Raw genomic sequence first — 27,927 nt, forward strand, 5'->3', positions numbered from 1 at the left:
TTTTGTTAAATTGGCAGACAGGAATCCAGACTGGAGGAATTAAAGATTTAGGATGCAAAATTCTATTTGAGGATCTTGGAATGAGATTAACTGAAAGATGGGCTTTAAATTTAGCATCTTATTAGAAAATGGAACATATTCTTAGATCTAAATCCCCAAAACTTTTGAAGCAAGGAGTTGCATTAAAATTGAAGGCTGTCTGAATCAGCTAACTACATTGTACTATGCTAATTCATTAACATGAACGATGTTGAATATTACTCAAGCACACCAGTGATACAGATAAGCGGTTTGACAGTGGTTTAACTTGGACACAAACGAAATGGCATCCCAGTTCATCAAGTCATCTGTGTAAATAGTACACTAAATTGATAATGCAGATTTAAAGGTTTAATGTTACTCTGGAATGTTAAACCCTCTTTACACTATCTGGACTGTAGAGAAGGAATTTCTTTTATCACAGTCCTGTGACAGTCAGATACTAGGTTGCATATTTCCTTGTAGGGTCTCTATTCATCAGCGTGTGTCCATTTTAGGAACAAAGAGATAAAGAGGACTATATAGGACAAACATGATCTGACACTAGCATTTGTATTCAACATCAGCTACGTAAAATGGTGAGTGATAAAATATTTTGTTTGTTCCATATCGCCTTTAAGCCAGAATTTTCTTTCCATGTTGCAAATGGTCAAGATAAAACATAATTAAAACAATTGCAAAATATGCCTTAATTCAATGTATGTGTGCTTCTTCCACTTTTTGTATCAAGATCCTTCTAACAGATTAAACGATCTTGACTAAAGGAAATATAGAACCCTTGATGAAATCTGTCCATATTTTAACTCTGAAATACTGATTCCAGATCTCAGAAGTATATAGTACAAGATCACTATTTATAATTCCATGCAGTGTAAAAAAACTGCAAGAGGAATTTTAGTTGTAACATTAATATCGAAGCAGACAAGATCTTTTTATAAGACATTATTCAGAGCATTTCATTTTTTAGTACCGTAAGACAGACTGCCAGTATCTGCTCTATTGTTAATTTTTATTTGCAGATGTGAATTACTAATATTTTTGATCAGTTCTAATATGTAATTTTTTTTACATTGAGAGATTAAAAATCTGGTTAGCACTGCAACTACATTGATAAATACTTTAAGTAAATAACATGAAAAGGCAATTTATTTCCTCAATTATATTTTGGTAGATAAAAAGTATCTTTTAAATGGTGAAAGATTAAAAGTTGTTGGTGTTCAGGGAGACCTAGATGCCCTTGTACACTTCACTCTGAAAAGCTATATTTTATGGAGGCTTGTAACTGGAACATTGTACGTCAGTGTGGTCTCCTTACCTAAGGAAGGCTATATTTGTGATAGAGGCAGTGTAGAAAAATTTACTGATTTATTCCTGGACTGGGAGTTTGCCCTATGAGGAATGACAAAGCAACTCTCCTGAGTTCAGAAGAATAAAAGATAACCTCACTAAAATATAAAAAATTTCTTACAAGGCTTGATGGTGGATGCAAGGTTGAAAGTTCCCAGGACTGCGGTGTTAAAAGTCTCAAGATAAGATTGGTCATTAGAGACAGAGATGAAAAGGAATTTTAGTCATCTTTGGAATTCACGAAACAAGGATTTGGAGGCTGAGCAGTTGGGTACATTCAAGACAGAAGTCAACTGATTGTTAGGGGAATAAAATATCACATTACTGCTAGAAAGTGATACTTAGGTAAAAGATTACTGAATGACAAAGTTAACAAGAGGGGCCAAATAGCCATCTCCTGACTCTATCCCTTATTACAGTGAATCTTCTTTCTTACAGAGCAGAATTGTCCATCAAAATGACAAAACCAGTCTTTCATCAACCATTGTAATTATGTTCAACGGCACTTCCTTCAAAAATACGCAGTTACTATAGCCTATTGGTGACAGCTTTCCTCAATAAATAGAAAACATTTCATTTTATTTAATATAAATCATATTATGAAACTTCTATTTAATCACTTTGATGTTTAATTATCTATTCATTACATGGCATCACACCGTCTGAAATTCTAAGTACCTGAATCCCTATTCTGAAACCCTGATCTCCTCAAATCTTGACCTCTTTCTCCATCAGTAGCTGCTCATGGCTTAAGTTTGCTGGATCTTAAATCCTGGAGTTCCCTTCCTTTTCTCTCTGTCTCTGTCTCTCTTTTTTTTTCTCAGACTCTCTCCATCTCTCTTGATAAATCTCCTTTGGTAACTTCAGCATGTTTCACAATGTCAACAGTACTGTGTAAATACAGTTGTTAAAAGCTAGATTATCGTACAGTAGGATGCAATAAACCTACTTTAAAATATAAAAAAATCAAACAAGTATTTTTCACATCAGAGTTCTGCACTTGTCAGTTTTAAGAAATTGAAATTTAATTAAGAAAATACTTGAACTGGCTTTCCTGCAATGTTCTTTCTTGCTTTCTTTCTTTTTAAGTCTTTTTATTAATTTTCCAAAATTATAAACAGAGTAACAATGTTGATGCAGAGAGATTGCAATAATCTTATTGTTGATAAGCATGTAAAAAAAGAGATTTCAAATAATACAAGTATAATAGACTTCCAAACTCTTGATATAATTAATCATAGAGAAAAAAGAAATAAAAAGAAAAAAAATACAAAGAAAACCCCCAAAAAACACAAAAAAGTAAAACTAAATACTAAATGCAAAAAAAAAGCAAACAGAACAAAACAGGCTAGACCATTATCTTAAATTGAACACATTTAGTAATGTCGTCAGCTACGCTCCTCTATTCATATATTTTAAGTTAATAAGAAGGATTTGGAAAGGTCAAATTACATCACATGAAAATGTTGAAGGCTTTCCTGCGATGTTAAGAGCATTTTTCTATTCAGATGGATGTGAGAAACAGACGGGAAGTATTTTTTTAGCAAATCTGATGGAGATAAATTATATGAAAAATTCTAGAATATTAAACATCACCTTGTTGCAAGGTACTGGTTAAAATTGAACGTGGAAACATCATCAATCTGCTACTGTTGGAGTTCTGTGTTATGGTACTAGAGAAACCCTTGTGATTTACAGAAAGGACAAGACTAGCAGGCACTGAGTTGTATGACAGTGAATTGCAGATATTGACAATGTATGGTAGTAATATGATCACGTAGTCTGGTGACAGCAAAACTAAATTAGAACAAGCATGATAGAGTTTAATTCTTTATGTAACATATAATGGGAAAGAGAACAGCAGATTAATGCACAATGAAGGGGAACTTACCAGCTAAAGAAATCAGGTGACCTACCTTTTGCTGAAAGTATTCAATAAATGTGAATTGGGTTACAATGTTCATCAGACACAAAATATATTGTGTAAGAATTTGACTAAAAGTTGAAAAGAAACTTGAGTTGAGAGTTAAAGGGCAAAAGTTTAGGGGTAACATGAGGGGGAACTTCTTTACTCAGAGTGTGGTAGCTGTGTGGAACGAGCTTCCAGCAGAAGTGGTTGAGGCAGGTTCGATATTGTCATTTAAAGTTAAATTGGACAGCTATATGGACAGGAAAGGCATGGAGGGTTATGGGTTGAGTGCAGGTCGGTGGGACTAGGTGAGATTAAGCATTCGGCACGGACTAGAAGGGCCAAGATGGCCTGTTTCCGTGCTGTAATTGTTATATAGTTATATGGTTATGTGGTTATAAATTACTCTCTCATCACATCATTACTGAGGATATAATCTATATGTATTAAAATAAGAATGATGGTTCTGGAACTGGTATGGAAGTATTGGTGTGGAAAGGAAGGTGATGATGTCTGCAAAAGACTTCGTTTGGCTAAAGAACTTAGATGAGCTAGATGGAAGTTTCTTTTTCCAAATTTTATTTAAAATTAGTCAACCTGATCTTAATCTCTTTCATCAATAATTTAATATTTAGGGACAGTACATTAGCGTAATGCTTTATAGCACCAGCAATCAGTGATCAGGGTTCAATTCCCACTGCTGTCTGTAAGGAGCTTGTACGTTTTCCCTGTGACTGCGTGGGTTTCTTCCGGGTGCTCCGGTTTCCTTTCACGTTCCAAAGATGTACAGGTTAGGGTAAGTAGTGGGCACGCCATGCTGGTGCTGGAAGCATGGCCACACTGGAGGGCTTCCCCCAGCGTATATTCAGACTGTGTTGGCTGTTGATGCAGACAACACATTTCACTGTACGTTTTGACATTTTGTTGTACATAAAGATAACCTTTTCCTTATAATAATCTTATTTTTAATAATTATTTTTTCTTTACATAAAGCAGCGAGCCTCACAATAATTTACATTATTTTTAACTGTTGATGTGATCGAGGTGTCACAGATATCCTATCATTTGCTCTGCCTCCTTCCACTGGTAGGCAAGCAGGAAAGCAGCAAGGAAAGGTTCAACCAAACACACCCAACGGACCTCGTCCAATGTCTTCTCCATGTTTGAACAATCTCAAATTCAGGAGTTTAAAGAGGTGAGTAGTTCAAAGGTTCAAAGTACATCTATTCATCAAAGGATGTGTACAGCATACAACCTTGCAATTTGTCTTCCCCACAGACTGTTCGTGTACTGAATCTCCTTACCCAATTTCCTTCTCCCTTTTTGATTGTTCTTGTGCCTCCTTGATAATCTGTTTTGATTCCTATCAGCAATATCTCCAATTTTCACTATATGAGCAGAAAATAGTAGCATGCACGCACAGCAGACTGCTTGGAATATTCCCTTTAAAACTTTCCTATCCACCATGTACGTGTCCAAATGTCTCTTAGATGTTGTTTCGATGATGTACCTGCCTCAGCCACTTCCTCTGGCAGCTCATTCCATATACTGACCAGCCTTTTGTCTCTCCCCTTTCACTTTAAAAGGATGTCCTCTAACTCTTGATTTCCAAACTCTGTGAAATAGATTGCTTGCGTTTACCCTATCAATACCCCTCATGATTTTATACACCTCTATAAGATCAACCCTAATGTTCTACACTGCAATGAATAGGGTCCTAGCCTGCACAGCTTCTCTCTAACTCAATCCTTAAGTTCCACCAGAATCCTTGAAAATCTTTCCTGCACTCTTTCTGGCTTCATGGCATCTTTCTGATAGCAGAGTGCCCGGAACTGAACACAATATTCCATATGCAATTGCACCATCATCTTGCACAACCACAACACAACATTCCAGCTTCTATACTTGATGTTCTGATTTATGAAGGCGAGCATTCCAAAAGCCTTCTTCTCCACCATGTCTGTATCTTTTCAGGGAAAGAAGGACTTATATTCCTAGGTCCCTGTGTTCTATCACACTCTCTAGTGCCCTGCCTTTCACTGTGGAAGTCCTATCCTGAGTGGTTTTCCCAAAATGCAACACCTCACACTTACCTGAAATAAACTCCATTTGCCTTCTGATGGTTTTTTGGGTAGGCAGTTCAAGGATTTAGACCCGGCGATGATGAGGCAGTAATGATAAATGGTCCACAGTTATCAGGGTTCCCATGTAATTGCTGCCTTCGCCTTCCTTCCAAGTTGAGATTGGTAGCCCTTCATTTAAACACGATGACTACAGTTTCAATACCTTAGATATTATCCCTTTTCCACTTCCACTCGTGGATGGCTGGCTTTCCTGAGGGAGTTAGCTGCTAACGCAGCTTGTGGGCCGGGTAAGTCAGCTGCATTTGCAAGGCCACAGACTATCCACCATTGGAGCAGTTGTGGTCCACTTTCCAAACAACATCACCTGACAAGGAATGCTTTCATCTTCTCACCCATATTCTCCCATCAGCTCTGTGGACCAGAATTCCATGATCTTTCTGCACATTCCTCCAACTCATCCACAATTGATCATTCCTCATCAACAGCTCATCACAGCTTTCAAAGTTCAAAGTAAATTTACTATCAAAGTACATATGTGTCACCATATTGTCACGTACCCCATGATGGGTTAAAGAACCAGCAGAAATGGAAAACACTTTGGAATCCAGTATTGCTATTAACTAATGGTATTTATTAGTAACTACGCCATACGGTAATATAAATGCAGATAAATCAAACAGGTTAGCAATGATTATATATAAGTAAGTGTGGAAATATATGAAAATCAAGCTTCCTCAAGTCTAGGGGTAAATAGATAGTCTTACGATGATGAGTAAAGTTCAGTTCAGTTCGTGGTATTGAGTTGAGTAGTGGTGGAGAGAGAGAGGGAGGGAGAGATTTGAGTCTTCAAGTGAGCTGACGCTGTCGATCTTCCCGTTGTCCTCCAAAATCTTTTAGAAGTCACCGACTGTGACCACAACAAAGGGGACCATTCTTCTGTGGTGGAATTATCAACCCAGGCGAGGGTTGGACACACAAATAACTCCCCACCGATCTCACCCTTTTCACCCTGCAAGAGCCACTGATCAATCCTCAGAAACCTACCTTTTCTGTGGGCACAACAAAGCTCATTCAGTGTCCAAAACCATGTGTCTGTGGGTCTAATCTCACCATGCTGAACACCAGCTGTCCATCAAGCAGCTCCTCCCTTCTCTCTCTGTAAGAACTTGGAAGCTGCCAGTGTCCTTGCAAAAAGTATAAACAAACCGTGAGCAGTCTTTGCCCCTCTCTCTCTCTTTCTTTCCCTCTCTTTTTAACAAGGTATCTGTGTTGAACAACTCTCTCTTTTTCCATGGCAACCCAAAAGTTGACAACAGTAGTCAGTGTCCTTGTAAAAGTGTAAACACAAGCTGAAAGGCTGACTCTGCCCCCCTCTCTCTCTCTCTCAGCAGAAATCCAAAAGTTATTCTCAGTTCTTTCTTTTTTTTAGATTAGATTACGAGGACACCCAGTCCTCTTTTATTGTCATTTAGTAATGCATGCATTAAGAAATGATACAATGTTCCTCCAGAAAGATATCACAGAAACACCAGACTAAAAAAAAACTGGCAAAAACCACATAATTATAACATATAGTTACAACAGTGCAAAGCAATACCATAATTTGATAAAGAACAGACCAGGGGCATGGTAAAAAAAAGTCTCAAAGTCTCTCAAAAGTCCCATCATCTCACGCAGATGGTAGAAGGAAGAGAAACTCTCTTCCTGCCATGAGCTTCGAGTGCCGCAAACTCGTTGATGCAGCACCCTGGAAGCACCCGACCAGGATGTTCTTCTGCCTTAAAATGACAGTCCACAGCAAAAAGGAACACCAGGGGTACATAACAATATACACCCCAGAGATTCATTTTCTTGAGGGCAATCACAGTAAATGCAAGGAACACGGTAGAATCCATGAAGGACCACACCTTACAGGACAGACAACAACCAATGTGCAAAAAAGAAATTGATTATCTTAACTCAGACTCTGCCATCCAATCTCTCCTCACTCCTCACTGTGACTCTGCCTCCCTGAGAGCCAAAGACCCTCTCAATGTGGCCATGAAATGCATTCAGTAAATTAAAGTTGTTTCCATTCTTCTTGGCCACCTGGTTCCCTGTTCCTTCCCCATGGTGCAACCATTATTTCAGTAAGCGCTGGGTTATAGGGTCCAGTTTTACCAAGGAGGGTTGCCTTTTGGGGCTGTATTAAATGTCAACTATGAGTGATGACTAACATCAAGCAATGCCAGAGAAGATATTGATTGAATCTCTTTCATAAACTAACAGGCATTTGGCTGCATCGATCAGAACCGCGATGGGATCATTAGTAAACAAGATCTGAAAGAGACCTTCGTGCAATTGGGTGAGCAAGCGTAATAGGCATTTCTCCACTGACTAGCTATCCAGTAGTTTGAGATTCACAGCACTTGTCAGATTTCTCCTGGAAATGGCTGGTTTCAAAGCACTGGAATTGCATTATGTAACCAACACTGTTATTTGGTGTCTTCAAAGTGATTTCGTAAGGAAAAACATCAATTAAGTTATTTAAATATGCAAATTATATAATATTAACTGAATGAATATCTTTGTAGGCAAGATGAATGTAAAGGATGAAGAACTGGATGAGATGTTGAAAGAGGGAAAGGGGCCAATGAACTTCACAGTGTTTCTCAGTCTCTTTGGAGAAAAACTGAACGGTAAGGCCACATTTGACCAATTACTCCCCTAACAGATCACAATTATAAGAGACAGCTTCTCAGTACCTGAAGGATTGCTTACTGTTTGTTTTGTTACTGCTTGCATAGTGATGGAGGCCTTGCTGTCCTCAATGGATAGCTCACTTGACTCTGAGTCAGAATGGCGTCGATTTTCCCACACAAGAGACTTAAACACAACCCTATGCTAGCACTCCTTTGCAATAATGAGTGAGTGTGGTGAAGAATGAATGCAGGGGACCCCATTTCATTATTGTGAAGTGAGTTCCAACCTGTACTTTGACTAATATTTGTCTCTTAGTCAACAAGACCAAAATAGATAGCGATTACTATCACAGTCCATTCATGGAAGTTTATTGTGTGCAAACTGGCTGCTATTATTTGCAACACTACAACAGAGTGACAGCTTTTCTAAAGTATTTAGATTGCCTGTAAGTGTTTTGGAATGTCCAAGCGGCCGTAAATAGAAGTCTTTTATTTCAGGCAAGCAGTGTTTTACAGTGATTCCATCTGTTCTAACCTCAGCACTGTGGTTACAAGTGCGATCAATTAATTGCTCACTTCATTCCTACAGGCACTGATCCAGAAGAAACCATTTTGAATGCATTCAAACTGTTTGATCCCCAAGGTACAGGGACTATCAATAAGGACGAGTGAGTATTACTCATCAAGACCATGAGCTAAAATAAAAATCACCCAACAACCCTGCAGAAGGAAGTGAGTTCAGTGTTTAGCATTTTCCCATGATACTTGGGGATTGAAGATCAGAGTGTATTTTAGATGAGATTAGAATAGATTAGATTCAACTTTATTGTCATTATGCCGAGTACAGATACAGAGCCAATGAAATGCAATTAGCATTTAACCAGAAATGCAAAGGATAGTGTTATTTACAAAATAACTGTGAATAAAAAGTAAGTGCTACAGCACACAAATATAAAAGTACTGAGACAGTACAATATGGGTGCAATACTGCTTAGCACTGTGATGTGAGGTTCAGCAGGGTCACAGCCTCAGGGAAGGAGCTCTTCCTGTGTCTGCTGGTGCGGGAGCGGAGGCTCCTGTAGCACCTACCGGATGGGAGGAGAGTAAAAGGTCCATGGTTAGGGTGAGATGCATCCTTGATCATGCTTTTTGCCCTGCCCGGGCAGCGTTTATGGTAGATGTTCTCAATGGTGGGCAATTGGGTGCTGATAATCCGCTGGGCAGTTTTCACCACCCGCTGGAGTGTTTTGCGGTCCGATACGGGACAATTGCCATACCACACTGAGATGCAGGTGGTGAGTATGCTCTCAATGGTACAGCGGTAAAAGTCTGTCAGTATCCTGGGACAGAGGTGAGCTTTCTTGATGCTCCGCAGGAAATAAAGGTGCTGTTGCGCCTTTTTGATCAGGATGGAGGAGTTCAGGGACCAGGTGAGATCCTCAGAAATGCGGACACCAAGGAATTTGAAGCTTGATACACGCCCCACTACAGCTCCGTCGATGTAGATGGGGACATGAGTGCGGCTCCTAGCATGCCCTAAGTCCATAATGATCTCCTTGGTCTTCTGGGTGTTAACAGCCAGGTTGTTGTTGGCACAGCATGCGGCCAGGTGCTGGACCTCATCCCTGTAGGCCGTCTCGTCATCCCCCCGATCAGACCAACCACCGTGGTGTCGTCTGCGAACTTGATTATGGAATTAGAAACATGTACAGGAAAGGAGTCATAGGTGAAAAGGGAGTACAGAAGAGGGCTCAGCACACAGCCTTGAGGCACAGGGTGAGGTTCAGGGTGAGAGTGGAGGAGGAGAGGTTGTCTAACTTAACTGATTGGGGTCTGTTAGTCAGAAAGTCCAAGGTCCAATTGCAGAGGGATGAGCTGATACCAAGCTGGCGAAGTTTGGCGATCAGCTCATGAGGTCTAAGAATGTCACAGCCTTTGCTTATATTCTTATTGGCCATGCTCGTTTTGAAGGTTTTCTCACAGCTTTCCTCCCTGATTTTTGCAGTAGCGTTATTTGAGTTGGGTCCCCTGCCCTCCAACAAGCCTGTCACATCAGAGAGAAACTACAATTGGGATGGTTGGAAAGAGATAGTTCAAAGTAAGATTCATGATCAAAGTGCATATATGATACCATATATTACCTTAAGATTCATTTTCTTACAGGCATTTACAGGGAAATAAAGGAATACAATGGAAGTTTGTGAAAAACTGTACATAAACAAAGACTGACAAACAAACAATGTACAAAATTGGACAAATAGTGCAAATAAAAAAGTAACACTGTTTTGCAAAGAGTCCTTGAAAGTGAGAGTAGAGTTAATTCAGAGTTGTGGAGAGTGAAGTTGTCCGTAGCAGTCCAGAAGCCTACTTGTAGGTTAACAACTTTTGTTGAACCTGGTGGAGTGGAACCTAACTTACCTCCTGCCAACTGGTAGCAGTGATAAGAGAGCACAGCCTGGATGGTGGGGGTCCTTGATGATGGATGCTGTTTTCTTGCGCAGCACTCCATGCAAATGTGCTCAATGGCCGGGAGGGCTTTGCCTGTGATGGATTGGGCTACGTCCACCACTCTCTGTAGTCTTTTCCATTCCTGAGCGTTGGTGTTTCCACGCCAGGCTGTGACGCAACCAGTTAAAATACTCTGCAAGGTGCATCTATAGAAGTCTGTCAAAGTTTTCGGTGACATACCCGATCTAGGCAAACTTTGAAGGATATAGAGGTGCTGTTGTGCCTTCTTTATGAGGGCACTTGCTGGTCCCAGGGCAGATATGACAACACCAAGGAATGTAAAGCTACTGACCCTCTTCAGCTCAGATCCCCTAATGAGTACTGGCCAATGGACTTTGGCTTCTTCCCCTGTGGTTGATAATCAGTTCCTTGGCCTGACATTTGGTGATCAGTTGTTCCGGCAACACTCAGCCAGATTGTCAATCTCCTTCCTACAGTATATGCTGTTTCGTCACTAGCTTTCATTCAGCCAACAACAGTGGTGCCATCTGCAAATTTAAATATGGCTTTGGAGCTATACTTAGCCGCACAGTCAGAGGGATAATGCGAGTCAAGCAGGGGAAGGGGTAAGCACAGAGTCTTAAGGTGTAGCTGTGCTGATGGTGAGTGTGCAGGAGATGAAGTTGCCAGTCCGTACTCTGACTGCAATCTGCCAGTGAGGTACTTGCAGACTGGGGGAGAGGGGGCTTATCAGACAGAGGGAAAGGGGGAAGACTGGAAAATGAGGGACCCGGGGCTTGGAGAAATGAGAAATTTACTGTGGATAAAAAGCTAAATATAAACACCAGAGATTCTGTAGATGCTGGGAATCCAAAGCAACACACACACAAAATGCTGGAGGAGCTCAGCGGGTCAGGCACCTTCAATGGAAATGAATAGATAGTCGACGTTTCGGGTTGAGGCCCTTCTTCAGGACTGAGAGGGAAGGGGGAAGATGCCAGAAAAAAAAGGTGGAGGGAGGGGAGAGAGGCTTGCTGTGAGGTGATAGGCGAGTTGAGAAAATCTTCAGGTGCTGGGAATCTAAGCAACACACACAAAATGCTGGAGGAACTCAACAGTCCAGGCAGCATTATGGAAAGGAGTAAACAGTCGAGGTTTGGGGCTGAAATCCTTCACCAGGGTAGGGGAAGCCAGGTGGGTGGGAAAGGTCAAGGGCTGAAGAAGAAGGAATCAGATAGGAGAGGAGAGTGGACAATAGGAGAAAGGGAAGGAGGAGGGGACCTGGGGGGAAGTAATAGGCAGGTGTGAAGAAGTGAAAGGTCAAAGTAGGGTACAGAGCAGGAGGTGTGGGAATTTAGTTTACTGGAAGGAGAAATTGATGTTCATGCCATCAGGTTGGAGGCTACCCAGACAGAATATAATGTGTTGCTCCTCCACCTTGAGGGGAGGCCTCACCTCGGCACAAACGGAGGCCATGAACCAATATGTCGGAGTGGAAATGGGAATCGGAATTAAAATGTTTGCCCACCAAGAAGTTCTGCTTGCGGCAGATGGTGTGGAGGTGCTCAACGAGGCGGTCCTCCAATTTACAATGGGTCTCACCAGTGCAGAGGAGGCTGCATCGGGAGCACCAGATACAGTAGGCAACCCCAGCGGATTCTGGAAGGATGGTTTGAGGCCCTGAATGGAGGTGAGGGAGAAGGTGTATGGTGACGTGTCGCACTTTGACCACTTCCAGGGATTAATGCTGGGAGCAAAATTAGTGGGGATGGAGAAATGGATAAGGGAATCACGGAGGAAGCAGAAACTGAGGTGGGGGTGGGGGGGGTGGAATAGTGAAATAGTGAAATATTATTCCCAATTGTGGACCAATAGGAACCAACCTAAAGGATTCTCACTCGAACTAATATAACAAGAAGGCAGCACAAGGTCTTCAAGCCATATTATTGAAATACAGAAGAATAGCCAGAAATTTCACAAGGGAAATTCTAATTGCAAACTTTTTTAAGGCTTAAAAGAATGGAATTTTGGAAATATTTTGTAGTTTGTATGCACAATTCAAAGTGAAATCTTGCTTATCGGAAATTTGTATCAGGTACTGGTGGTCGGAATCAGGTTTAATATCATCGACGTGTCATGAAATTTGTTAACTTTGTAAGCAGCAGTACAATGCATGCAATACATGATAATATACAAAAAACCTGAGTTACAGTAAGTATATAACTGTATTTTAAATTGTTAAGTTTAGATGAGTAGTGCAAAACAAAAGAAATTTTAAAAATTGTGAGGTAGCGTTCATCCATTCAGAAATCGAATGGCAGAGGGGAAGAAGCTGTCCCTCAATCTTTTGAGTGTGCGCCTTCAGGCTTCTGTACCTCCTTACTAATGGTAACAATCAGAAGAGGGCACGTCCTGGGTGGTGGGGGTCCTTGATGATGAAAGCTGCTTTTTTGAGGCACTGCTCCTTGAAAATCCCTGGATATTACGGAGGCTAGTGCCCATGATGGAGCTGACTAATTTTACAACCCTGCAGCTTGCTATGATCCTGTGCAGTAGCGGCCCCTGCCCATACCAGATGGTGATGCAGCCAGTCAGGATGCTCTCCACAGTATATCTGAATTGAACTGAATTGACTTTATTTCTTACATCTTTCAGATACGAGGAGTAAAAATCTTTACATTATGCAATATCCATTTATCTACGTGTGCAATGTACAATCATAGTAAGTTATAATAAATAGGACAGTCAATGTAATATAGAGTACACTCAAGTCAGCGTGAGTTCATCAGTCTGATGGCCTGGTGGAAGAAGCTGCCCCAGAGCCTGTTGGTCCTGGTTTTTATGCTGCGGTACCATTTCCCAGATGGTAGCAGCTGGAATAGATTGTGGTTGGGGTGACTCGGGTCCCCAATAATCCTACAGGCCCTTTTTGCATACCTGGCTTTGTAAATGTCCTGAATCATGGGAAGTTCACAACTACAGATGCGCTGGGCTGTCCGCACCACTCTCTGCAGAGTCCTGCGACTGAGGGAGGTACAGTTCCCATACCAGGCAGTGATGCAGCCAGTCAGGATGCTGTCAATTATGCCCCTGTAGAAAGTTTTTAGGATTTGGATGCCCATACCAAACTTCCTCAACCATCTCAGGTGAAAGAGGCGCTGTTGTGCCTTTTTCACCACACAGCTGGTGTATACAGACCACGTGAGGTCCTCGGTGATGTGGATGCCAAAGAATTTAAAGCTGTTTTCCCTCTCAACCCCAGATCCATTGATATCAATAGGGGTTAGCTCATCTCCATTCCTCCTATAATCCACAACCAGCTCCTTTGATTTTGCGACATTGAGGGAGAGGTTGTTTTCTTGACACCACAATGCCAGAGAGATTACTTCTTCCCTGTAGGCCACCTCGTTATTGTTTGAGATTAGACCAATCAATTAGTGTCGTTGGCAAATTTAATTAGCAGATTAGAGCTATGGGTGGCGACACAGCCATGGGTATACAAGGAGTAGACTCAGTACGCAGCCCTGAGGGGCTCCTGTATTGAGGGTCAGAGGGGTGGAGGTGAGGGAGCCCACTCTTGCTACATGCCGACGATCTGACAGGAAGTCCAGGATCCAGCTGCACAAGGCAGGGTCAAGGCCGAGGTCTCTGAGCTTCTTGTCGAGCCTGAATGGAACTATGGTGTTGAATGCTGGACTGCAGTCCAAGAACAGCATTCTGACATAAGCATCCTTCTTCTCCAGGTGTGTAAGGATGGTGTGTAGAGCAGTGGCTATTGCGTCATCTGTCGATCGTTTGTGTCGGTAGGTGAATTGTAGGGGGTCCAGTGCGGGTGGTAGCAAGCTGCAGATGTAGTCCTTGACCTGCCTCTCAAAGCATTTGCTAATAACACATACAAAATGCTGGTGAACGCTGCAGGCCAGGCAGCATCAATAGGAAGAAGTACAGTCGACGTTTTGGGTCGAGACTCTTCGTCAGGACAACGCCAGGGTCTCGACCCGAAACTTCGACTGTACTTCTTCCTATATATGCTGCCTGGCCTGCTGCGTTCCACCAGCATTTGGTGTGTGTTGCTTGAATTTCCAGCATCTGCAGATTTTCTCGTGTTTGCTTATTATTCAGGCATGTTGTCTTGGTCTTTTTTGGTACAGGGACAATAGTGGATAATTTGAAGCAGGAGGGCACTCTAAACTGGGAGAGGGAGAGATTAAAAATGTCTGTAACCACGCCTGTCCTGAGTACTCGCCCTGGGATGCCGTCCGATCCCACAGCCTTGCGACTGTCCACTCGTTGGAAACACCTGCGTACCTCGGCCTCAGAGGTGACCAGGTTGCAGGTTGTAACAGTGGCTTTCCTTGGAGGCTCAGAGTTAGTGACAAATTTGAGAGTGTAGAAATTTGAGAGTGCTTTAGGTGACAAACTAAATCTCCTCAAACTCCTAATGAAATATAGCCGCTGCCTTGTCTTCTTTCTAGTTGCATTGAAATGTTGGAACCAGGTTAGGTCCTCAGAGATATTGACACCAAGGAACCTGAAATTGCTCTCTCTCTCCACTTTTGGTCACTGTATGAGCATTGGTTTGTGTTACCCTTTCTGAAGCCCACAATCACCTCGTTGGTCTTACTGACATTGAGTGCAAGGTTGTTATTGCAACCCCACTCATCCAGCTGGTATATCTCACTCCTGTACGCCCTCTCGCCACCATCAGAGATTCTGGCATCAATAGTTGTATTGTCAGCAAATTCATAGATGGTATTTGAGCTGTGCCTAGCCACACAGTCACATGTATACGGAGAGTAGAGCAGTGGGCTAAGCAGGCATCCGTGCGGTGCACCAGTGTTGATTGTCAGTGAGGTGGAAATGTTGCAACCAATCCACTCATTGCATAATTCATCCTAAAGCTCGGTCCTGTTTTATGCACATAATAATATTATCAATGTGCACAGTGTGTTTTATTTGCTTAAGGGCAAATATTGGATCAAAAAGTTAAGATATCTGATGTGTTATTAGTGCAGAGTACAACAAAGTCCCATAAAGTGCCATGAAGTAATGGAGCATGGAAAAAGACCTTCAGTTCAACTTGTTGCCCCTCAGTTTCCTTCGAAAATTTTCATCTTTCATCTTAAACCCATGCCTTATAATATTTAGTTACCCTTCCCTGGGAAAAATGTGCATTCACGCTATCTATTCCTGTCATGATTTTATACGCCTTTGTAAGATCACCCCTCATTCTTCCAGGGGATAAAGTCCTAGTCTGCCCAACCTCTCCCTATACCTCAGGCCTCAAGTCCTGGCAGCATCCTGTAAGTCTTCTCTTCACCCTTTCAGGTTTAATGTCCAAAACTCTACATAATCCTCCAAATATAGTCTCACCAAGTTTTGTACAGCTGTGACATAACATCCCAACCCCTGTATTCAATGCCCTATCTGATGAAAGCCAGCATGCCAAATGCCTTCTTCACTACCTGCGTGCTTTCAGGGAACTATGTACTAGGTTCCTCTGTTCCATGCGGTCTAAGCTTCCAGACTAGCCTGCCGTGTAGGATCTCGTCAAAGGCCTTGCTGAAGTCCTTATAGATAACGACTACTGCTCTACCCTCATCTCTCCTCTCGGTTTCCATTTCAAAAACATCTAAGTGATTTACCAGACCTGATTTCCTACACACAAAGCTGTGTTCATTATTGCTAATACATCCTGTCCCTCAGAATACCCCCAGAAGCCTATAGTTCCCTGGCTCGTCTTGGCTTTCCTTCTTAGATAATGGTACATTAGCCACCATTCATTTGCTTTGGAACTTCACTTGTGGCTAAAGATGAAGCAATTATCTATACAAGGGCCTCCACAATTTCTTCCCCAGCTTCCCACAAGACCCGAAGATGCACTTGGTCAAGCCCTGGGGATTTATCCACCTTGATCCGGGTGACGGCTGCCAAAATCCCCATTGAGGTAGTTTGTATGTGGCCCAAAGACATCATCACTCACATCTCTCATTTCGTTACAGTAAAAACTGATATATAATCAGATAAAACTGATAAATAATCTTACCCACCTCCTGTAACTCCACACATAAACAGCCATGCTGTTCTTTAAGGGGCACATTCTCTCCATAAATGCTCTTTTAATATATCTTTAGAATTCCTTGCTGACCAGATCCATCCAACACCTTCTTTGTGCGCTCTTAATTTCCCTCTTAAGTGTACCTCCACACTTACAGTCATCAAAGGATTTGCTTGTCCCAATTGCCTCCATCTGATGTATGCCTCTATTTTTTTTACCGATGAGAGCCTCAACTTGTAAACATAAAACTCCCTAAATTTGCCAGCCTTACCCTTCACCCAAACATGAACATGCCACCTCCTGACTCTGGATGTTGCACTTTTAAAAGCCTCCTACTTGCTAACTGTCCCTTTACCAGCAAACAATACAACCCAATAGACCTCCGCAAGATCCCACCTAATGTCTCCCAATCTCCGAAACTGGCCCTGTCCCCATTTAGGACGCTAACTTGTGGACCCATCCCTTCTAATAGAATAATGGCCACTGGACCTGAAGTGCTCCCTGACTGATGCTACAGTCACTAGCCCTTCTTTATTCCTTATGAGGAGGTCCAAAGTGGCACCCGTTCTAATAGGGCCCTCTGTGTACAGTATTGATTAAGGAAGCTTTCTTAGGCACATTTAACACATTCCACCTTGCCCAAACCCTTTGCACCGTAGATGACATGGTCAATAATAGGGAAATTTATTTTTAGACTGTAAGTCCATATGACATAGGAGCAGAATTGGGCCATTTGGCCTATCGAGTCTGCCCCACCATTCAATCATAACTGATCCTTTGTCCCCCTCCTCAACCCTGCTCCCCGGACTTCTCCCCATAACCTTTGATGCCGTGTCCAATCAAGACCTACCAGTCAAGGTCTTAAATACATCTAATGACCTAGCTGCCTGTGGTAACAAATTCCTGGCTAAAGAAATGTCTCTGCATCTCTGTTTTAAACGGACGCCCCTCTATCCTGAGGCTGTGCTCTCTTGTCCTGGACTCCCCCGCCGTGGGAAAATCCTTTCCATATCTACTCTGTCTGGGCCTTTCAACATTCAAAAGGTTTTAATGAGATTTCCTCCCCCTCATCCTTCTAAATTCCAGTGAGTACAGACCCAGAGCCATCAAACGTTCCTCGTATGGTAACCCTTTCATTCCTGGAATCATTCTTGTGAACCTCCTCTGGACCCTCACCAATGCCAGCACATCTTTTCTTAAATGAGGGGCCCAAAACTGTTCACAATACTCAATGTGAGGGCTCACTAATGTCTTATAAAGCCTTAGCATCACATCCCTGCTCTTGTATTCAAAACCTCTCGAAATGAATGCTAACATTGCATTTGCCTTCCTCACCACCGACTCAACCTGCAAGTTAACCTTTACAGTGTTCTGCACAAGGACTCCCAAGTCCCTTTGCATCTCCAATTTTTGGATTTTCTCCCTGTTTAAAAAATAGTCTGCATACTTATTTCTCCTACCAAAGTGCATGACCATGCATTTTCCAATATTGCTTTTTTATTTGCTACTGTCTTGCTCAATCTCCTAATATGTCTAAGTCCTTCTGCAGCTTACCTGTTTCCTCAACACTACCTGCCCCTCCACCAATCTTCATGTCATCTGCAAACTTGGGATCAAAGCCATCTATTCGATCAGCATAAAATGAAGTGGTCCCAACACTGACCCCCGCGGAACACCACTAGTCACTGGCAGCCAACCAGAGAAGAATCCCTTTATTTCCACTCGCTGCCTCCTACCAATCAGCCAGTGCCCTAACCATGCCAGTAACCTTCCTGTAATACCATGGGTTCTTAACTTGGTAAGCAGCCTCATATGTGGCACCTTGTCAAAAGCCTTCTGAAAGTCCAAATATACAACATCTACTGCATCTCCTTTATCTATCTTACTTCTAAACTCCTCAAGGAATTCCAACATGTTCATCAGACAAGATTTTCCCTTAAGGAAACCCTATTGTCTTTGTCCTATCTTGTCCTGTGTCACCAAGTACTCCATAACCTCATCCTCAACAATTGACAACTTTATCTAAGAGTCTCTTAAATGTCCCTAATGTATTTATCTCTACCACCACATCAGGCAGTGCATTCCATGCACCCACTACTCTCTGAGTAAAAAACCTAACCCTGACCTCCTCCCAATTCTTTCCTCCAATCATCTCAAAATTATGCCCCCTTGTATTAGCAATTACCACCCTTGGAAAAAGGTGCTGGTTGTTGACTCAGTCTAAGCCACTTATCTTATACATTTCCAATGCTTCCATATGCTTCCTGAAATGAAGCAAGCAGACTGAACACAATACTCCAAGTGTGGACTAACTAGAGTTTTACAAGGACCAGCTTAGATGGGCATCTTGGTCATTGTTAACTAAGCTAAAAGGTTCTTACTGTGCTGCATGACTCTATGACTTATGATATGTTATTCCCCCCCCCCCCGTTTCTCTCACCTCCTCTTTCTCCCTTCCTCTTTTCCCCTCCTCTTTTTCCGCTCCTCTTTCTCACCCCCACCCTTTTTCAATCCACTTTCCTCTCCACTCCCCCATGATTTATGATATGATGTTGTCTGATCATCTAATCAGATGATCTTTGCACCATCAATGGAGATGGGAGAGGTTCCAGAGGATTGGAGGGTTGCAGATGTTGTTCCTGTATTCAAGAGAATAGAGATAGCCCAGGAAATTATAGACCAGTGAGTCTTACTTCAGTGGTTGGTAAGTTCATGGAGAAGATCCTGAAAGGCAGGATTTATGAACATTTGGAGAGGCATAATATGATTAGGAATATTCAGCATGGCTTTGTCAAAGGCAGGTCGTGCCTTATGAGCCTGATTGAATTTTTTGAGAATGTGACGAAACACATTGATGAAGGTAGAGCAGTAGATGTAGTGTATATGGATTTCAGCAAGGCATTTGATAAGGTACCCCATGCAAGGCTTATTGAGAAAGTAAGGAGGCATGGGATCCAAGGGGACCTTGCTCTGTGGATCCAGAATTGGTTTGCCCACAGAAGGCAAAGAGTGGTTGTAGATGGGTCATATTCCGCATGGAGGTCGGTGACCAGTGGTGTGCCTGAGGGATCTGTTCTGGGACCCCAACTCTTTGTGATTTTTATAAATGACCTGGATGAGGAAGTGGAGGGATGGGTTAGTAAATTTGCTGATGACACAAAGGTTGGGGGTGTTGTTGATAGTGTGAAGGGCTGTAAGAGGTTACAGCAGGACATTGATAGAATGCAAAAGTGGGCTGAGAAGTGGCAGATGGAGTTCAACCCAAATAAGTGTGAGGTGGTTCATTTTGGTAGGTCAAATATGATGGCAGAATATAGTATTAATGGTAAAACACTTGGCAATGTGGAGGATCAGAGGGATCTTGGGGTCCAAATCCATAGGGCACTCAAAGCTGCTGTGCAGGTTGACTCTGGTTAAGAAGGCATATGGAGCATTGGCCTTCATCAACCATGGGATTGAGTTCAAGAGCCGAGAGGTAATGTTGCAGCTATACAGGACCCTGGTCAGACACCATTTGGAGTACTGTGCTCAGTTCTGGTCACCTCACTACAGGAAGGATGTGGAAACCATAGAAAGGGTGCAGAGGAGATTTACAAGGATGTTGCCTGGATTGGGGAGCATGCCTTATGACAATGGGTCGAGTGAACTCGGCCTTTTCCCCTTGGAGTGTTGGAGGATGAGAGGTGACCTGATAGAGGTGTATAAGATGATGAGAGGCATTGATCGTGTGGATATTCAGAGGCTTTTTCCCAGGGCTGAAATGGCTAACACAAGAGGGCACAGTTTTAAGGTGCGTGGAAGTGGGTACAGAGGAGATGTCAGGGGTAAGTTTTTTACGCAGAGAGTGGTGAGTGGTGAGTGCGTGGAATGGGCTGACAGCAACGGTGGTGGAGGCAGATACAATAGGGTCTTTTAAGAGACTCCTGGATAGATACATGGAGCTTAGAAAAATAGAGGGCCGTGGGTAACCCTAGGTAATTGCTAAAGTAAGTACATGTTTGGCACAGCATTGTGGGCCGAAGGGCCTGTATTGTGTTGTAGGTTTTCTACGTTTCTAAGTATTTCGCTCATTGCTTTTCAAGGTCTTGCGCCTAGAAATTAAATTGCACTAACATAGTGTGCTGAATGCATGCTAAAGTTTAGCTCCAAAGCCAAAGCTGAACCCACCAAGAAAAAAAATAAAAGTTAAAAGACCCTCAGTTTAAGAGCTACATTTTATTATTCTTGCAGGGGTTGCAGCAGCAATGATGTCCATGTGTGACCTTTGAGCAGCTCGGTTGTGGGTGTGTGTGGAAGAGTCCTCAGTGATGATCAGGCAGCTGGGCCAGGGAATGTGTGCTTTAATTAGGTAGAGGAGGTGGGTTGAAGAATTGTGGTGCAGTGAAATGGGGCTTGAAGATGTTCTGGGATGAGCCGGCAGCTGCAATAGGACTGAGGATAAGACAGGAGGGGACAAAAGGCTAAGGGATAATCGGGGCCATGATACCACCCCACACCGCAGGTGGATAACATTTGAGCTAAAGTCCAAAGTAAATTTATTATCAAAGTACATATAGATCACCATGTACAACCCAGGGATTCGTTCTTTTGTGGGCATACTCAATAAATCCAATACCATGAAAGACTGCACCCCACAGTGTGCAAAAGACAACAAACTGCACAACTACAAAATAAAACAAAATATTAAAAATAAACATTAGATACCAAGAATATGAGATGAAGAGTCTTTGAAAGTGAGTCCACAGGGTTGTGGGAACAGTTCACTGAAGGCAAAAGTGAAGTTGAGTGAGGTTATCCCCTTTGGTTCCAGAATCTAATGGTTGAGGGGTAACTGTTTGTGAACCTGGTGTCGTGAGTCCTGAAGCTTCAGTACCTTCTTCCTGATGGCAGAAGCGATAAAAGAGCATGAGAGTGGTGGTAGGAGTTCCTGAAAATGGATGTTGCTTTCCTGAGACAGCACTCCATGTAGATGTGCTCAATTTAAAGTTGCTGACCCTCTCCACCACTGATTCCCCCAAATAAGACCAGCTTCTGGACCTCTGGTTCTCATCTCCTGAGGTCAATAATCAGCTCCATGGTATTGCTGACATTGAATGAGAGTTGTTGTTGTGGAACCACTCAGCCAGATTTTTAATCTCTTTCCTATATTCTGATTTGTCATCAGCTTTGATTTGACCAGCGACAGTGGTGTCATCAGCACACTTAAATATGGTATTGGAGTCGCGCCTAGCCACACAGTCATAAGAGCAAAGTGAGTAGAGCAGGGGGCTAAGCACACAGTCCTGTGGTGGACCTGTGCTGATGGAGATTGTGGAGGAGATGTTGTTGTCAATCCGAACTAACTGGGGTCTGTAAGTGAGAAAAATGAGGATCTACTTGCACAAGGAGGTATTGAGGCCACTACTTTGAAGAGACTATATTATAGGCCCCCCAGATGTCAGCTGGAATTAAAAGAACAGATGTAAAGAGACTATAAATAGGTGAAAGAAAAATGGCATAGTGTTCTGAAAAAAAAACAGTGATGTTGTGTCATCACTGAATCATGGCTGTAGTTGGGAACCGAATGTTCAAGGTTACACGTTGTATCAGAGGGATAGGAAGGTAGGCAGAGGGGGCGGCGTGGCTCTACTGGTAAAGAATGGCATCAAATGAGTAGAAAGATATGACACAGGATCGGAAGATGTTGAATCCTAGTGGGTTGAGTTAAGAAACTGCAAAGGTAAAAGACCCCGATGCCAGTTATATACCAGTCTCCCAACAGTAGCTGGGTTGTGGACCACAGGTTACAACAGGAAATAGAAAAGGTGTATCAAAAGGGCAATGTTATGATAGTCATGGGAGATTTTAACACACAGGTCAATTGGGAAAATCAGGTTGGTAGTGGATCTCAGGAGAGTGAGTTTGTTGAATGTCTACAAGATGGCTTTTTAGAGCAGTTTGTCATTGAGCCTACTAGGGGATCAGCTATACTGGATTGGGTGTTCTGTAATGAACCAGAGGCGATTAGCGAGCTTAAGGTAAAAGAGCCCTTAAGAGCCAGTGATTACAATGTGATTGAGTTCAACTTGAAATTTGATACGGAGAAAGTAAAGTCCGTTGTAGCAGTATTTCAGTGAAGCAAGGGAAATTACAGTGGTACAGTGGGAGTTGGCCAAAGTAGATTTGAAGAAGCTGCTGGCAGGGATGACAGCAGAGCAGAAATGGCACAAGTTTCTGGGAAAAATGAAGAAGGTGTAGGATAGATGTATTCCAAAAATGAAGAAATTCTCAAATGGCAAAATGGCTGACAAGGGAAATCAAAGAGGTTGCAAAAGCAGGAGATAGAGGATGAGGAAGCTTTTAAAAACCTACAGAGAACAACTTAAAGAATCATTAGAAGGGAAAAGATGAGATATGAAAGCAAGCTAGCAAACAATATCAAAGTGGATAGTAAAAGCCTTTTCAAGTATGTAAAAATAAAAGAGAAATGAGAGTGGATATAGGACCACTAGAAGATGAGGCAGGAGAAATAATAACAGGGGACAAGGAGATGGCAGATGAACTAAATGAGTATTTTGCATCAGTTTTCGCTGTGGAAGACACTAGCAGTGTACCAGATGTTGATGGGTGTGGGGGAAGAGAAGTGAGTGCAGTTACTATTACAAGGGAGAAGGTGCTCAAAAAGCTGAAAGACCTAAGGGTACATAAGTCAATTGGAACAGAGGAACTGCACCCTAGGGTTCTGAAAGAGGTAGCGGTAGAGATTGTGGAGGCATTAGCAATGATCTTTCAAAAATCATTGGACTCTGGCATGGTGCCAGAGGACTGGAAAATTGCAAATGGTACTCCACTCTTTAAGAAAGGAGGAAAGCAGCAGAAAGGAAATTATAGACCAGTTAGCCTGACCCCAGTGGTTGGGGTCAATTGTTAGGGAGGAGGTTATGGAGTACTTGGTGATACAGGAGTCCAGGCTTTTGGGTTTACTTAAGGCAGAGCTTGATAGGCTCTTGATTGGACACGGCATCAAAGGCTATGGGGAGAAGGCCAGGGAGTGGGGCTGAGGAGGGAGAGAAAACAGCCATGGTTGAATGGCAGAGCAGCCTCAATGGGCCAAATGGCCTAATCTGCTCCTATGTCTTATGGTGTTATAAAATAAGATGAATGGAAAAAAAATGGAGTGACTCATAGTTGTACCAATGATGCAACTATTGTTGGTGGAATTTCAGATGGTAATGAGGAGGTGTACAGGAGTAAGATAGATTATCTGGTTGAAAGATCAGCAACAACCTTGCACTTAATGTCAGCAAGACTAAGGAATTGATTGTGCACTTCAGGATGGAGAAGGGGAGAGAACCAACACCAGTCCTCGTCGAGGGATCAGCAGAGGAAAGGGTGAGCAGTTTCAAGTTGCACGGGTTTGGAAAAAGCCACAGGAAGTTGCAGATTCAGCCAGTTGCATCATGGGCACTAGCCTCCCTAGCATCGAGGATATCTTCAAACGGCGATGCTTCAAAACGGTGGCGTCCATTATTAAGGACCCCCATCACCTAGGACATGCCCTCTTCTCATTGCTACCATCAGGGAGGAGGTACGGGAGCCTGAAGACACACTTTTAACATTTTAGAAACAGCTTCTTCCACTCCACCATCAGATTTCTGAATGAACAATGTACACTACCTCACTATTTTTGTTCTCTTTTTGCACTACCTATTTTATATATATATTTATATATTTCTTCTTGTAATTTATGGTATTGTGCTTTCCTACTGCCGCAAAACAACAAATTTCACAATATAGTCCCATCATATTAAACCTGATTCTGAGGGAACCTGAGCACTGCTCATAAAAGGCTCCTCCATGGGGAGAGTTGGGAGCACCAGATTTCTGGGAGCGTACATATTGGACCATCTCATTCAACACCATTTCGTTGGTCAAGAAGGCGCAGCAGCATCTTTACTTCCTGAGGAGACCAAGGCGTAAGGCTCTCCACATCTCCATTCTAGCCAATTTTAACAGGAGCACCATTGAGAGTGTCCTACCCGCTGCATCACCATCTAGTACGAGAATTGCGAGGCCTCTGACCGCAAGTCCCTCCCTGTGAGGACTGCTCAGAGGATCATCAGGGTCTCTCTTCCACCCATCAGAGACATTTACCAGGAGTACTGCATATGCAGTGCCCTCAGCATTGTCTCAGACATCCCACCCGGCAAAAACTCATTTCAGGGAGGTAGCATCATCAATTTGTGGGAGACTCCCGGAACTTCCGGGAGAGGTGGGATGTCTGCAATAGAGTAGCTCCTTAGCAGCCAGCCAGCTAGTTTAAATAACGTTAGCTATCCTAATGAACAAATGACACCTGTTAAACTCACCTCAACATGTCTTTTACAGTCCTAAGCCACCATGGGCAATAGAAAAGTCACTGTTGCAAACAGTGCAGTGAGCAACACTGTCATTATTTTTGACCCCTATTAGGCAGGGGCACACTTTAGGGTAGTCTGGGGTGATGTACGTTTTATATTTTCTTTTTTTGGAAAACTCTGCCATGGCGCTCTCTCTCTCTTGTGGTCGCTCTCACGCTCGCTCTCTCTCTTGCTCTTGTGGTCTCTCGCGCTCGCTCTCTCTCTCACTCTCGCTCTCTCTCTCTCTCTCTCTCTGTCACTCTCGTGGTCTCTCTCATGCTCTCTCTCGCTCACTCGCTCTCAAAAAAAATTGATTTCCAGGACATTGTATATAATTTGCGGGCATCAGGGAGCCACTATTAATATGCGGGAGACTCCCGGAACTTCCGGGAGAGGTGGGATGTCTGTTGTCTATAATCCTTCCCATCCATTCTGTAATTTTGATCCCCTACCATCAGGCAGGAGGTACCATAGCATTAGGACAAAGACTATTAGGACAGAAACCAGCTTCTTCCCCCAGGCTGTGAGACTACTGAACTCTCTGCCACCACCTAGGTCTCATCACGTATGAAGTGCCAGTAGCATTATACTGTTTTTGCTTTAACTTGTGTCATAAATTCACCTTATTTGTTAATTTAATGGTGGTTATGTTACTTAAGTGCTGTGTGTGAGTTTTATGTACTGTGTTGTGCAACTTAATCGAGAGGAACGTTGTTTCATTTGGTGGTATACATGTTTGCAATGGAATAAATTTGAACCTGAACTTGAACTTGGAAGGGCTAGATTGGTCTGAGAAGGTTGTTACAACATCATGAGCTGAGGGGCTTGTACTGTGCTGTAGTGTCTTATGTTCTATGTTCATACCATCCATACCTTGCATAGGACTCCTCATATAGGACTCCCATCATTGACCCAGAAGTGGAAGTTCCAGGTGTTAGAATATTCTGCTCTATCCATCCCGCAGAGGTTGGCAGTGGAGTTTAATGTTATTTAAATTAACAATTCAAAACTTTTGCACAGAGCAATAAACTGATGCCTGTGTGCATTCTCGGTAAATTTTCTTGTAATAGTCAAAAGAGGAGGGGAATTCTAGTATCCTGGTCAACAGCTATTCCTCTATATTTGCCTGGAACAGATTGGTCTTTTTTATTACTTGCCAAGATGAAATATCTCACAACCAAGCAGTGACCCTGAGATCAAGAGATGTACTCTTGGTATGGAGCAAGGATAAAGCCGACCAGACATATTTCACTAGATTTAATTTTATTTATTTTTATTTGGCAATACAAGGCAGAGTAGGCCCTTCCTGCCCAACGAGTCACGCCGTCCCACCAACCCCCGACAAACTCAATTAACCCTAACCTGATCACCACACTATTTACAATGACCAACTATTCGGTACTTCTTTGGACTGTGGGAGGAAACCAGAGAACCTGGAGAAAACGTTCGCATTACAATGTACAGAGACTCACTACAGAACAGCACTGCAATTGAACTGCAAACTCCAGATTGGCCTGAGATGTAATGGTGTGTTGTGCTAACCACTATCATAGCCAACTGGTGGTGTAGTGGCATCAGCATTGGACTTTGAGGTGAATGGTCCCGAGTTCAAATCTGGCTGGCTCTTTACATGCTTTCCATCCATAATGGGTTGAGCATTGAGCTAGCAACTTTGCCTCATTAAAAAAACAGTCAAAATGTTACAGAAATGGCAAAAATTCTGCCCGATGTGCCACAAGGGTGTGAAAAGGAACAACATTTGAGAGTTTAGCAAAAATAAGTCCAAACTGTCAAGTGACTTCATTAACAACCCAGTCTGGCAAGAACATTAAAACCTTATTAAAACTATATGTATCTCTTTGTTTGCTTTTGTAGATTTAAGAGACTGCTGATGACACAGGCCGATAAATTCAGTGCAGAAGAGGTGAGGTTTTACCCTGAATTATGCATTTGCTTGAATGTTGGGAGTTTCAAGCACGCTTTGCCAGTTCATTCGGTAGAGTCAGAATGATCTAATGGGACAAATAAACCCTTAAGGGATTAGAGTTGTGGCCCTGAATATTAACAACACAGGCTGTAGATTCCAGTGGAGCTAAAATTATCTTTCAGTGGATAGTTCTTTACAAATTAGATGCTGACACTTCAGAACTGGGAATCTTGTAATGTTACGAATTGTGAGATTATGATTATGAAGACATGTAGTCCTCTTTTATTGTCATTTAGTAATGCATGCATTAAGAAATGATACATTATCTCCTCCAGTGTGATATCACAAAACACAGGACAAACCAAGACTGAAAAAACTGACAAAATCACATAATTATAACACATAGTTACAAACAGTGTAACAATACCATAACTTGATGAAGAAATCCATGAGCACAGTAAATTTCAAAGCTTCTCAAATGTCCCACATCTCACGCAGATGGGAGAAGGAAGAAAAACTCTCCCTGCCATGCCGACCACAATCCGACTCTGAGTCATTCGAAAACTTAGAGCTCTGATCAGCTCTCCGACACTGTGTACCGAGCGCCATCTCTGTCCGAACGATTCGACCTCCTTCTCGGTCGCCAAAAGCAGGCAAGGTTATTAAAATAAAAAGAGACAGTGAGATGTGTAGGAAAGCATGGGGTTTCCAAATCCTTAATCTTAATGTTTTACTCTTTCTATATTACTAGAAGCAGAAAAAGAAAGTGTCTGTCTATATCCATACAAGCCTGTTATTTGCATATATGTCTCTCCCTCTGACTATAATAATCTCTTTGTTCTTGTCCCTTTCTCCTACAGGTTCAGCAGATGTTTTCTGTGTCTCCTATTGATGTTACAGGAAACATTGATTACAAGTCACTCTGTTACATTATCACACATGGAGATGAGAAGGAAGAAGCATAAGTCGAAAGGGGACCTGCTGTCATCAATAAAAACATAAATATAAATGTATAAAAAATAAAAGCAGTAGTTGAGTTGGTTCAACATTCAATAA

At 42.5% G+C, this 27,927-nt stretch overlaps 1 protein-coding gene across 2 annotated transcripts; it reads left to right on the forward strand.

Annotated features, from left to right (window-relative positions):
* Positions 1-524: 524 nt before the first annotated feature.
* On the forward strand, positions 525-27,927 carry myl7 (myosin, light chain 7, regulatory). Of its 2 annotated transcripts, XM_072266388.1 has the most exons (8): positions 525-617; positions 4,386-4,490; positions 7,648-7,723; positions 7,953-8,057; positions 8,650-8,728; positions 21,731-21,817; positions 26,820-26,868; positions 27,732-27,927. In XM_072266388.1, the coding sequence occupies exons 1-8, from the start codon at positions 615-617 to the stop codon at positions 27,834-27,836; spliced, it is 609 nt and encodes a 202-aa protein (XP_072122489.1). In that variant the 5' UTR covers positions 525-614; the 3' UTR covers positions 27,837-27,927. The 2 variants fall into 2 exon arrangements, with proteins under 2 accessions (XP_072122489.1, XP_072122490.1); XM_072266389.1 differs by lacking the exon at positions 21,731-21,817 and having other exon boundaries at positions 526-617.

Source organism: Mobula birostris, chromosome 8 (genome assembly GCF_030028105.1).
Source record: "Mobula birostris isolate sMobBir1 chromosome 8, sMobBir1.hap1, whole genome shotgun sequence".
Lineage (NCBI taxonomy): Eukaryota > Metazoa > Chordata > Chondrichthyes > Myliobatiformes > Myliobatidae > Mobula > Mobula birostris.